The sequence below is a fragment of the Arvicanthis niloticus genome, chromosome 16, assembly GCF_011762505.2.
Source record: "Arvicanthis niloticus isolate mArvNil1 chromosome 16, mArvNil1.pat.X, whole genome shotgun sequence".
In the NCBI taxonomy this organism is placed as follows: domain Eukaryota; kingdom Metazoa; phylum Chordata; class Mammalia; order Rodentia; family Muridae; genus Arvicanthis; species Arvicanthis niloticus.
This window is the reverse complement of record NC_047673.1, coordinates 69,691,978-69,704,960: the sequence shown is the minus strand read 5'-3', so window position 1 is coordinate 69,704,960 and position 12,983 is coordinate 69,691,978. Positions and strand designations below refer to the sequence as shown.

General features: G+C 39.7%; 1 protein-coding gene across 19 annotated transcripts in view; it reads right to left on the bottom strand.

The window, feature by feature from the left end:
* Cdc42bpa (CDC42 binding protein kinase alpha) overlaps positions 1-12,983 on the bottom strand; it is a 217,834-nt gene that overhangs the window by 166,525 nt on the left and 38,326 nt on the right. For all 19 annotated transcript variants that reach the window (XM_076914596.1, XM_076914601.1, XM_076914598.1 and 16 more), the window contains one exon: positions 7,779-7,870. In XM_076914596.1, the coding sequence (XP_076770711.1) occupies positions 7,779-7,870 (92 nt within the window). Of the gene's footprint in view, positions 1-7,778; positions 7,871-12,983 lie in introns of those variants that run through there.

The following is a 12,983-nucleotide window of genomic DNA, read 5'->3' as shown; positions in this document are numbered from 1 at the left end:
GTGTTGTAGCCACTGTTTAGAATGTTAAAAAGGTGTATCTGCCTTTGTCTTGTTGAATGGTATATTTCATGAAGTACAAAATGTTTCAGCTACAGGATCTAATATCTCTAGCCATTTGAATAACTTTAAAATTAACAAGGTGTTTAGGAATGCATTTACACAACCGGTGTCGGTGTGTGTGGACCCCCCATTTTTCTTTATGTTATCCAACTTTCAAAATAATTCTGATATCTTGGATTGTAAGAATGTTACATGCTTTTTAGCACAATGCTGGAATGGATCACTAGACCTAGCCTTGGTTGTGCACGTTCCTACCTTTGTGCCCATCCCAGTTGAAGCTGATCCTGAAACTTTCCCTACTACATCATTATTGAGACATAAAAGAGACTTTGGCATTACTGCAGCCATTATCACTGCTATTACCATCTCTGCAGCTGCAGCTGTGACAGCCAGCACAGGCATGGTTAATAAAGTTACAGCAGCTACTGTTGTTAATCAAATCTCAGAAAAGACCTCTGAGGCTTTGACCACTCTACAGAAAGTGGATGCATACCTGGCATCAAGCATCCTGTTGGTCAATCAGAGAGTTGATTTGCTCCAAGCCCATGTGGAGCAGCTCACGGATGTGGTTCAAATGAGCTGCGTGTCAGCAACCCCACATCTTGTATTACACCTCTGAGATTTGTGAATGATGCATTTGTTCAAAGCCATAATCTTTCTGCTTATTTACAAAGGAATTGGACTGGGGAGTTGGACCAGGTGCAGCAGCAATTGCAAATCTGGATCTTGAGCCTTGACGGAACACAAGTGGACCCTGTTACCCCTGGCGATTTTACTTCTTGGCTTACCTCTGCTTTTCCTTCTTTCTTAAAGGGTGGGGATAGGCCTGTTTGGTGCAGCCCTATGTTGTGGATTAGTGTTCATGTTATGATTGGTCTGCAAGCTCAGAGCCCAACAAAAACGTGACAAGGTCGCTATTGCCCAAGCACTCTTAGCCTTGAGCAAGCATCTCCCCCTGAAATTTGGCTATCTAGGCTAAGAAAGTAGCTGATGACTGAGACCCTCAGTCGATGCACCCCAAGGGTTCAGCCCATTGCACTGGGTCGATGAGAGGTCTAAGTCTAGCCAGCCCTTGCCTGAATAACTGTGGTACCTGAATATCTAGAGGTGTTTGCGAGTGGGTACTCGACAGGGAATGTTCCACGAGTGTGGATAGATTTCCCGAAAGTATGCCTGATTACACAAAGGTTTGATGCCAAGAAACCTCCCCTGGTGGTGCCCCAGGGTGGAGGCTCCCTTTCCCCGTCAAAAGGCATCGAGATGGGTATGGGAAGTAAACCCATTACAATATCTCATTTTTCACAGGGGATCAGGCCTCTGCTTTCCCTCACTGAGTTGGTGCCGCGCTTGATAGGCAATAGGCTGTTCCATCTTAAATATATAGATAGGGGGAGATGTTGGGAGCCGCATGAGCGTGTACTCGACAGGGAATGTTCCATGAGTGTGGATAGATTTTCCGAAAGTATGCCTGATTGCACAAAGGTTTGATGCCAAGAAACCTCCCCTGGTGGCGCTCCAGGGTGGAGGCTCCCTTTCCCATTCAAAAGGCATCGAGATGGGTATGGGAAGTAAACCCATTACAATATCTCATTTTGCACAGGGGATCAGGCCTCTGCTTTCCCTCACTGAGTTGGTGCCGCGCTTGATAGGCAATAGGCTGTTCCATCTTAAATATATAGATAGGGGGAGATGTTGGGAGCTGCAGTGAGCATGTCAACATTCGCCATTCCAAGATGGCGCGGGCATCCTGTCCTCCCACTAGTAAACAACTGACTGCGCAGGTGCAAAAGGCAAAAAGCGCGCCAAAGTCACTGCCCATCCCAGGGCATATTATGGGTAATGAGTGAACAGCCAATCAGAAGTGAACACGTCACTCTAGGGTGTATATAAGCAGTGCCTTTTCCGGGCTTTGGGTCTTTCCGCTTCTGCTGATACAAGAATAAAGCCTCGCTGTAGTAACCACCCGAACACTGCCTCACGTGTCTCTTTCACGGGCGAAGGGGACTCAAAAAGGAGTGCGGAACAGACCTGGACTGCTGGTATATCCATGAAGTGTTTCTGAGTGGATCGAAATGCCGCTGCTAACCTGTGAACTGAACTGCCAGTTTCCACACAACATGGACGGGAGTTGCTCCAAAGAACCTTTCTAAACAGGTCCGCTTCCCCATATCCTTTCTTTTCCACTACCTCTGGTGGGTGGTGGGCTACAAGGTGTTTAAGAATCATCATTAAAAATAAGGTTTGAAAAATTAAAGTTACATTTCCCAGTGACTCTCTTATGTGGGTTTTGTTGTATAGTGTTCCTAGGCTCCTACTGCCAGACCTGTAAAACTTACACAGCCTGTTTTTCTTACAGAACCCAGGACAAACAGCCCAGGGGTAGCATCACTCACAGAGGGCTGGGCCCTCACCAATCAATCACTAATTAAGAAAATGTCCTAACGGAAGCATTTTCACAATCAAGGTTCCCTCCTTACAGATGGTCTAGCTTGTGTCAAACTGACATAAAACTAGCCAGGACAAGTGCCTGATAGATTAAAACAGAGGAGCCAGTGACAAGCTCTTGTGGCTATAGGCATCTCATACTCTGGGGTGATAGCAAAACAGTCTCTTTAACAGATGGTGCTGGGAATTAGGAAAATTAAAAAAAAAAAACCCAAAAACCCAAACCCTCCCCCCAAAACAAACAAACAAACAAACAAAAAACAAACAAACAAAAAACCCAACAAGACTGGATTCAACTCTCACTGATTAATCATTAAAATTTTAAAACCTCAGAAACTACTATTAGAACACATTCTTTAATCAAACAGGCCACATCTACCAAAGCACCTATAGTTAACATCTTATTTAACAGTGAATACTGAACCTTTAAATCCTTAAAATTCCTTAATCCTAAATCCAAGAAAAAAAAAGCCTTTTCCCTAAATTCCAATGGGTAAGCATGTCCACTTCATGACACAGATTCACCTCTGTATTAGCTACCTAAGCAGGTGACATTAGTCAAGAAAAAAAAAATGAATGTACAGTCTGGGAAGTGCAAAAAGAAACCAAACTGTCCTTCTCAAACAACTAAAATATGACATCAAGAAATAAAAGTCAGATATAAAAATCAATTGTACCTACATATCAGAAACATAATACTTAATATAAAATTTTTATAGTCATTAAATCAAAAAGCATCAATACTTGGGAATAAATTTAACAAACAACACATAATACCTATAACCTAAAACTTTTTTTTTTCTTTTTTGGTTTTTTTCGAGGGTTTCTCTGTGTAGCCCTGGCTGTCCTGGAACTCACTCTGTAGACCAGGCTGGCCTCGAACTCAGAAATCTGCCTGCCTCTGCCTCCCAAGTGCTGGGATTAAAGGCGTGCGCCACCACCGCCCGGCTCCTAAAACTTTTTTAAAAGATCGGACCTTAAAAAATGAAGAGAGGGCTGAGGACGGGGCTAAGTTGGTGAAGCTCTAACCAAGCAAGTATGAGGACCAGAGCTCAAATCCCAGGACGAAGTAAAGCTGGGCTAGATAGCAACCTGTAATCCCAGTGCTCCTACTGCCAGATGGGAGGTGACAACAAGAGTCTCCAGAAGCTCACGGGCCAGCTGGCCTGAGTACACAGAGGTGAACAAAAAGACCTGTTCTCAAACAAGGAGGGTGAGATTCAACACGTGACCTCACACACACACTCCACTAATCATTAACTTAATTACTGAACTTTATTTCAATACAGGATCTACCAGGACAGGAAAAGTCAAAGCACTTCTTATGTACATATACTGTAGGGCCAAAAAAAATCATTTATCCAGATATACCAATAACATTCAACTCCTACTTCCATAATCCCAAAATGTTTACTTGTTCAAAGAATACCCACATGATATGAAGCAAGAGGAAAAGTTACTGAACTTTAAGACTTAACAGGAAATGTAAAATGGAGTCATAATGACCACTACATATGGACCAAAAGTGGCTTAGGTTAGGACACTCAGACTACTGTTACAGGGAGTATGAGGAAATTATTTGACACTGTCTACTAAAGCTAACTATGCCTACCTCAGAATGCAGGATCTGCTCCTAAGTTTATATTAAACATAAATAAATGCTTATACCTCAAAGATGTAAATAAGAATGTTTCTGACAGCATTGTTCTGAACAGCCAGAAAAACCATAAGAAACTCAGCACTCAACAATGATATTATAAATAAAAAACATATGGTATACTCATATAAAGTCATAAATACTATGAGCTAGTGGAAAACTAGGACATGAAGCCAGGGTGACAGACAGCTGAGTGGGTAAGGACACTTCCTGCCAAGCCTGATCCCAGTTCAATTTACAGAAGTCCCAAGGTTTCAGAAAGAGAGAGCTGACTCCCATAAGTTGCCTTCTGGACTCCACATGCATGTCATGGCACGTCTGCATACATGGGTATGCACAAACACACAGAGAGAGCAGAGACGCATACAAATAAATAGATAATAAAACTTGAACAGGAGAAAAGAAAAACAAGGATGTATCCTATAACTATAATGTAGAGAACAGAAGCTAGAAACAATAATATATAGTAAATTGTAGAGAAAGTCCTTGTACTATATGGAAGTATCACCTCATCAGAAAATCTGTTGGCCTAGGTGGTGGGAGTTCCAGTGGGGAGAGAGGAATTCTGGGATGGAGTCAGGCTTGGGAAAAGACTGACTGATGGAGACACACATGTGAAACTGGGAAGAGGTAGCCAACCATGTGGCACTCATAGACTGAAATAAATGGCTAGTTGAGGAACAAACCCTAGCTTATGGCCTAGGCCTGAATTATCCATGAAATAATTGTCTCAGAGTTGTTATTTTGGGAAGTTGGGTGCAGGTGAAAAAGTCTGCGGTTACAGTAAATAAGTCTATTAATACAGAACTAAAAAATCAGGTAACATAAATCTAGGATAGCAGAGGGCTAACAAGGAACTGGTATTCCAATTAGTAACAAATATTCTATAAGGTCACAAAAACCAAACTGAAAAGAATTCAGCTAGGTATTTAATGCAAGTGCTAACAGTTAAAATAATTCCACTAACTCAGACTAATCTTTGTCAAAAGAATGCCATAGAGATAACAAGAATATTCTTTAATGATACAAGAGTTCATCATTAGGAAGACAAAATGACTCTGCATTTGTTAACAGCAAAAACTGAAGAAAAAATAAAAATCTCTAGGAAGTAATAGATCAGGAAAAAAAGGAAGAAAGTGCCAAGAAAATACTGAAAGAAATAAAGAAACAAATAAGCCAAACCCTTTCTCAAGAAATGGCAGCTCAATAGCAAACAAAAAATTAAAATGGAAATTTTAAGTAGCTAAATTAACAAATTTGAGCTAACTAATAAATTCCAATCATACAAATATGTTATCTAAGCTCTGATCACATTACAATTCAATGGCAAAAATATAATCAGAAAATCCTCTAGGCACTTAGAAACTGTGATGAACTTTGAAACTCACAGATACAAAACAAACAAACTTGAAAATGTAAAATCACACTGAACTTGGAGCAAACAACAATGGATGCATGACATGTCAAAATTCTCTGCTCCAGACAACACAGCCTGCAGGAAAGCAGCCCAAATGCACGTTTTAAAAGAACTAAAAATCCAATTCGAAATGATCTACTTCAGTAAATTAGAAGAATAAATAGCAAGTTAATATCACAGAAAATAAAATATTAAACAGCAGAAACTAATCTACAATAGCAAAACTGAAGAGATTAGAAGTTAACTAATTAAAAAGCAAAGAAAACTGACAACTCCCTAGTAAGATGAATTTAAAAATAAGAATAACCAATGGTCAGTAAATGATCAATACAATACTAATCAGTAAGTGATCAATACAATACTAAGTTCAAAAAGTTATATAAGGTATATAAACACAACAAAACTGACACATAATTTTTTCAAAGCCATTGTAAAAATTCAATATACTAACTCAGTAACAGGCTCTAGGTCAGAAGGCTTCACCTGTGAAACAACAGAAGGATGTAAGGAAAGATGGTAACCATTTCAGAACCTTGCAGAAAACATTTAGGGAACATTCTTTTTATGGGACCAGCAGAGCCAAGCCCCCCAAAATCTGATGAAGGTATTAGAAGAAAATTACAAGTCAAATTCTGTATCAAAAATAGATGAAAAAATAGCTGGGCAGTGATGGTGATGCCTTTAATCGCAGCACTCAGGAGGCAGAAGGAGGCAGATCTGAGTTTGAAGGCAGCCTCTTCTACAGAGTGAGTTCCAGGACATCCAGGGCTACACAGAGAAACCCTGTCTCAAAAAAACTAAAAATAAAAAAGTAAAAATAAATAAAATAAATACACACATTTTTTAAAGCACACCAAATCCACTGATGCATAAAAAGGATAATACACAACCAAGATGGAATCATTTTATAAACCCACAGAATTAAAGTTAACAAGTCAAAGAGACCAAGTAAGGACACCTCAATCCCACTTGGGAGGAAAAAGAAAGCAATCACAGGGGTGGGGGTTGGGGGCAGGCGGAGGGAGGGATCTGGGTGGGAGAGGAGACAGGGAGGGGAAAAGGGGAACCTGATCAGGTATGGGTGGAGGGAGGAAAGGGAAACAGGACTGAAGCCCTGAGGGCCAACAGAATGGATGGAAACAGGCAACCTCGGGAGGTGGGAGACTCTTTAGAATGTACCAGAGACCTAGGAGGTAAGAGACGCTTAGGACTCACAGGAAAGGACCTTAGCTGAAATGTCCAACAGTGGGAAGAGGGAACTTGTAGAGTCTACCTCCAGTAGAAAGACAGGGCATCATGTGAAGGGATGGGGTTGCCATCCCACAGTCAAAAACTCTGACCCAGAATTGTTCCTGTTGAAAAGAACTGCAGGAACAAAAATGGAGAAGAGACCAAGGGAAAGGAGGTTCAGTGACCGGCCCAAACTATGATCAAGCTCAAGGGGAGGCTCCAAGGCCTGACGCTATTACTGATTTGTATTTTCAACAATTAGAAAGTGAAACGTATGCCATTTTAATTAAAATAACCTCAAGAATACCATGCATCTAGTAAACCTGCTGAAAGATGTGAAATCCTCTATAACTTAAAAAAAAAAAAAAAAAAAAAAAAAAAAAAAAAGCTACAAACTTACAAAACCTTAAATAAAGGGAGAAATATATCATGTCCATGGATTAGCTGACTCCTATCTTAGAATTTCAATTAGTTATAATCTTATCTCCTATTTCAATGCAATCCTAGCCCAAATTTCTGATTTCTCTATTTCTCTTTTTCTCTCGAGCATTCTCTCTCTCTCTCTCTCTCTCTCTCTCTCTCTCTCTTTCTCTCTGTGTGTGTGTGTGTGTGTGTGTGTGTGTGTGTATGTGTGTATGTGTGTATGTAAATGAGATTCTGAAGTGGTATGAAAACACAGGAAGAGCCAAGAGCAGGAGCAGAAGACACACTACCAGGCACACCAAGATTCTTAGGAGATGAAGTAGCATGATATAGTATGACTTTGGCACAAGAAACAGACAGAAACAAAATATAGTACATATTAAAAAGTGAAGCATCATAGAAAATTCCATGTAAAATGTTTCATTCACAACTTAAATCTATTTTCTGGTCAGCCATATCAACTCTAACAGCAAGCAAATTATTTCTCACCATTATATAAAAAAACGCCTTCGAAAACAATTAACAAACATATAAAATATCTCTTACCTCCCCAAAAGCTCCTCGACCAATCACCTTTAATATTTCAAAGTCTTCTCTATGTAATCGCATTTGCTTCACTTTAGAAGTAAATGGTTTAGCTGAAACAAAAGAGCAGTCTCAGTTACTTTCTTAATGAAATGTAATACAAATTAGATGTGCAATACATGACTATGGGCTTTTTGGTATGTTTTCTTTTAATTATTGTTTCTTGGTTTTTATTTGTTTGTTTGGTTTGTTTTTTTGAGACAGGGTTTCTCTGTAACAGCCATGGCTGTCCTGGAACTCACTCTACAGTCTAGGCTGCTGCTGGCTTCAAATTAAGAGACCCAGCTGCCTTTGCCTTCCCAGTGCTAGGATTAAAGGCATGCGCCATCATCGCCCAGCAGATGAGTATTTCTTACACATTAAAAACTCAAAGTATAATAAAGAACATCAAGGCACCTTTAAAATCAAATCAAACTATAGAAGTATGAATTAATAAAAATTATAAAAAGGCAATGTTTCCTTTACTTATTTACATAAATTACATTTTTGACATGTTTGTTTGTTTGTTTGAGACAGGGTTTTGAGCATGTAGCACATATTAGCCTGAAACTCACTGTGTAACCCACACAAATTTGTAACCATCCTGCCTCTACCTTTAGAAGTTTTAGAAGTGCTGTGATTATAGACATGCACCATCATTCATTCATTCATTCATTCATTCCCTCTCCCTCTCCCTCTCCCTCTTCCTCTCGCTCTGTGTGTGTGTGTGTGAAAGGACAACTTTGGGTGTTGTGAATGAACTGAATAAATGAGTAAGAAATTGAACTTCCTAAGAAAATGGTGATGTACAAAGTCCATTTTTATTAATATTATATGCTTGCACAAAATCTGTATATTCAGATTCCTATTTCTCATATATAATTCAATGGCATTCGCTTGTCTTACACTTTTAGGAAATATGCTTCTGTGTAAAAAGATACTATCTCTTATTTCCCCCTAAGATTGCTGTCCTTTTAACCTTTCCTAAAACATCATTTTAACAACCATGTGCTCACCAGAATCAAATTTTAGTTATTCTGGTTTAAAAAAATAGTTTATCAGATGGCTATAAGCTATTGTAAACAGGCAGCTTTTGTGGAAATTTACCAGCCTGAGTAGTCATAGACCTTGTAAATAGGCAGCCTTGGTGGATAGTACCAACTTAGATAAGGACAAGTGAATCATAGGCAGAGTCATAGTGACCTGTCCCCTGAACCTTTACCCAAGAAACCAAGAACTACAGAGTCAGTGGACAGTTCTACTGTTACACGTCACTGTGCCTGTTAGTCATATTCTTGTCAACACTTAGCAGTTTCTAACGTTTAAACAAAAATTTGGCACATTTAGTTAGTAAATAATAGAGTCCTGTTAATTTTCCTTTTTTTTATTATCACCGCCAGTTTCTTGGTTTCTTTCTCATGGTCTTAAGAGGACATACCACTATTTAGGTAGCCTTTAGAACTTGAAACTTTTTAGATAATTTAATCCTGTATTTGGCTTTAATGGTTCTTTCAATGCACAGCTGAAATTTCTCTGATTTGATTTCATTCAAGTCTTCCTTCTGTGTTCATAGCCAAACTGTGTCTAGTTATCTTCCCTCTGCACTGTCTGCATGTAGCCCAGCACTAACAGGAAGCCAGCTCACTAACCTGTGAGTTTTCATCCTTTACTGTCCACTGCAGCAGCAGCACTCAGCTTGTTTAAAGATCTAACTGAGAAGGATAGCCCAATGAAACCTTCAACACACAACACAGTTGGCCATGACTTTGAGGTCTAGTAAAACATGCAGCACACGTGTCTTTTCAGGGACTTTTGATAACTGATTCATTTCATGTTGCTATATTAGTGTCCTACATTTTCTAATTCTACAAATGACAACTATGTAATTAGCATGTAATTTCTTTGAATTATGCACTGTATCAAAATTCAGTATTCTAGGAATCAGGTTCCTAAGGGCATCCTTTTGTTTTCCAAACTCTACCACGTCAGCAGGATGGGCAGGCCTTACTGAATGGCTAATACTTGCTTCTAAGGGCTGTTTTCACTGTGTTCCTTATCGTTGTTAAAAGTTTGCATACTCACTAACACTCTTCCAACTACACAATGTTTACTTGATCCTTTCTAAATTTCAGCCAATCTATTCTGTGGATTCTAAATTGAACTTACACAAACTGTCAGTAAAAAAAGAGGCTAGTTGGCATTAACCTCCCTACCTCCAAAAAAAAAAAAAATAAATAAGTCATTTTCCTATTTAGATATAGACATTAGAGCAAAAACAAAAGTGCAACTAACAATAACAAGATTCTAAGCACATATGTACCAGATAACATAACCTCAAAATATGTAAAATTAGAATAATAACACTTCCTGAAAAGACATTTTACTTAAAATCTACTGATACTTCAAACATACTTCAAAGAGATCGCCAAAACAAACATACATTTGAGTAAAATACAGATACAGCACTGTGACTACTGGACAATATTACCTTGAAAAATTTAATTCTACAGAGTTTAATAATATCCAGCCATAAAGCCACTGCAAATAAAATTCAAAATATCAAAAACATAAAACCAAGTTGTATGTATATCTTACAATTAACTGCAAATCAATAAAAGATAAGCAAAAATGACAGTAAGCTTTGAAATTAAAGGGAAAAAATAAGTAATTAGAAACTATACAAACGCCTTCTGTTCTGAGCCTGGGCACAGAGCAGATCCCGGGTGGCAGCTCTGCCCCCATCTCACAGAACCCAGAGGAAGTGGGCCTCCCAGGAGCTCTAAACTGGGCAGTATCTTAGGTAAGAAGACAGCAACATCCACCCCAAACAGGGAGTAACTGGGACCCAATAGGACCCAGGAAATCACTCCTGGCCAAGAGCACTGGTTCCTTCCTGTCTGCACCTGAGCACTGAGCAGATCTTGGGCCTCAGCTCTAACCCCAGTGGTAACACCCACCCCACACAGTTCTGATACAACCAAGATAACAGGAAAGACAGGCTCCAGTCAGAGACAGGGCAGGTAGCACTAAGGAGATCCAGATGGCAAAAGGCAAGCACAAGAACATAAGCATCAGCAACCCAGGGTACTTGGCATCATTAGAACCTAGTTCTCCCAAAGTAGAAAGTCCTGAATTCCCCATATTGTTGGAAGCTAACTTTTAGCAGAAAGCAGCTATCAGCTTTGCTGCCATCTTGAGCCATATACCCTGACGTGAGATTTGTTTTTCAACAGCCTACAACAGCTGAGCACACTCTGATATCCCACATATTTTGTTTTGCTGTTTAGTGCCCCAGCTGCAAGGCACACGTGGTATCCATGCCTGCAAGGCATTCGGTTCGCATGCGGTTCACATGCGGTTCACATGCTATCCACGTGCTATCCACGCCATACATGCCTGTAAGGTGCACGTGGTATCCAAGCCTGCAAGGCGCACGTTGCACGTGCTATCCACGCTATAGATGCCTGTAAAGCTTACGTCATATCCACATCTGCTAGGCACGTGATATCCACGCGCCTACAAGGCACCTGGCAAAAGCCTATAAATACGCCAGATTTCCCTTCAGAGGAAGAGACAGGAGGAGACAATGAGAGAGATAACAAAGGAGAGAGAGACACAATAAACACGACTTGAGACTTGATCAGAACCTCTGTCTTGTGTCCATTCTTTTTGTTGCTTGCCCCACACTCTCTCTCGCTAGACCTGGACCTGCAGAACAGAGCGGGCGTTACAGTTTGGCCACCCAACGTGGGGCAGCTCGGTCATTACACCATATCACTAAGAAAGCAAGATTCAGATTTAAAATCACTTCTAATGATGATGTTAGAGGACTTTAAAAAGGACATAAATAACACTCTCAAAGAATTGGAGGAGAATACAGGTAAACAGGTAGAAGCCCTTAAAGAGGAAACACAAAAATCCCTTAAAGAATTACAAGAGAACACAACCAAACAGATGAAGGAATTGAACAAAACCATCCAGGACATAAAAACGGAAGTAGAAACAATCAAGAAATCACAAACGGAGACTACCCTGGAGATAGAAAACCTAGGAAAGAAATCAGGAGTTGTAGATGCAAGCATCACCAACAGAATACAAGAGATAGAAGAGAGAATCTCAGGTGCAGAAGATACCATAGAAAATATTGATACAACTGTCAAAGAAAATGCAAAATGCAAAAAGTTCTTAACACAAAACATCCAGGAAATCCAGGACACAATGATAAGACCAAACCTAAGGATAATAGGTATAGATGAGAGTGAAGATTCCCAACTTAAAGGGCCAATAAATACCTTCAACAAAAATTATAGAAGAAAACTTCCCTAACCTAAAGAATAAGATGCCAATAAAAATACAAGAAGCCTATAGAACACCAAATCGACTAGACCAGAAAAGAAATACCTCCTGTCACATAATAATCAAAACACCAAATGCACAAAACAAAGAAAGAATGTTAAATGCAGTAAGGGGAAAAGGCCAAGTAACATATAAAGGCAGACTTATCAGAATTACACCAGACTTCTCACCAGATACTATAAAAGCGACAAGATGCTGGACAGATGTCATACAGACCTTAAGAGAACACAAATGCCAGCCCAGGCTACTATACCCAGCAAAACTCTCAATTAGCATAGATGGAGAAACCAAGATATTCCATGACAAAACCAAACTTGCACAATATCTTTCCACAAACCCAGCATACAAAGGATAATAGCAGGAAAGCTCCAATACAAGGAGGGAAATTATACCCTAGAAAGAGCAAGAAAATAATCCTCTTCCAACAAATCCAAAGAAGATAGCCACACAAAGATAATTCCACCTCTAATAACAAAAATAACAGGAAGCAACACTTGCTGTTACTTAATATCTCTTAACATCAATGGACTCAATTCCCCAATTAAAAGACATAGGCTAACTGACTAGATATGTAAACAGGACCCAGCATTTTGCTACATACTGGAAACCCACCTCAGTGACAAAGACAGACTCTACCTTAGAGTAAAAGTCTGGAAAACAATTTCTCAAGCAAATGGTCCTAAGAGACAAGCTGGAGTAGCCTTTCTAAAATCTTCAGCCTGAGAACACAAAGGAAGGGACTTATGGCTCCACCTGTATATGTAGTTGAAGGTGGCCTTGCCAGCCATCAGTGGGAGTGGACGGCCTTGGTACCTGAAAGTTTGGATTCCC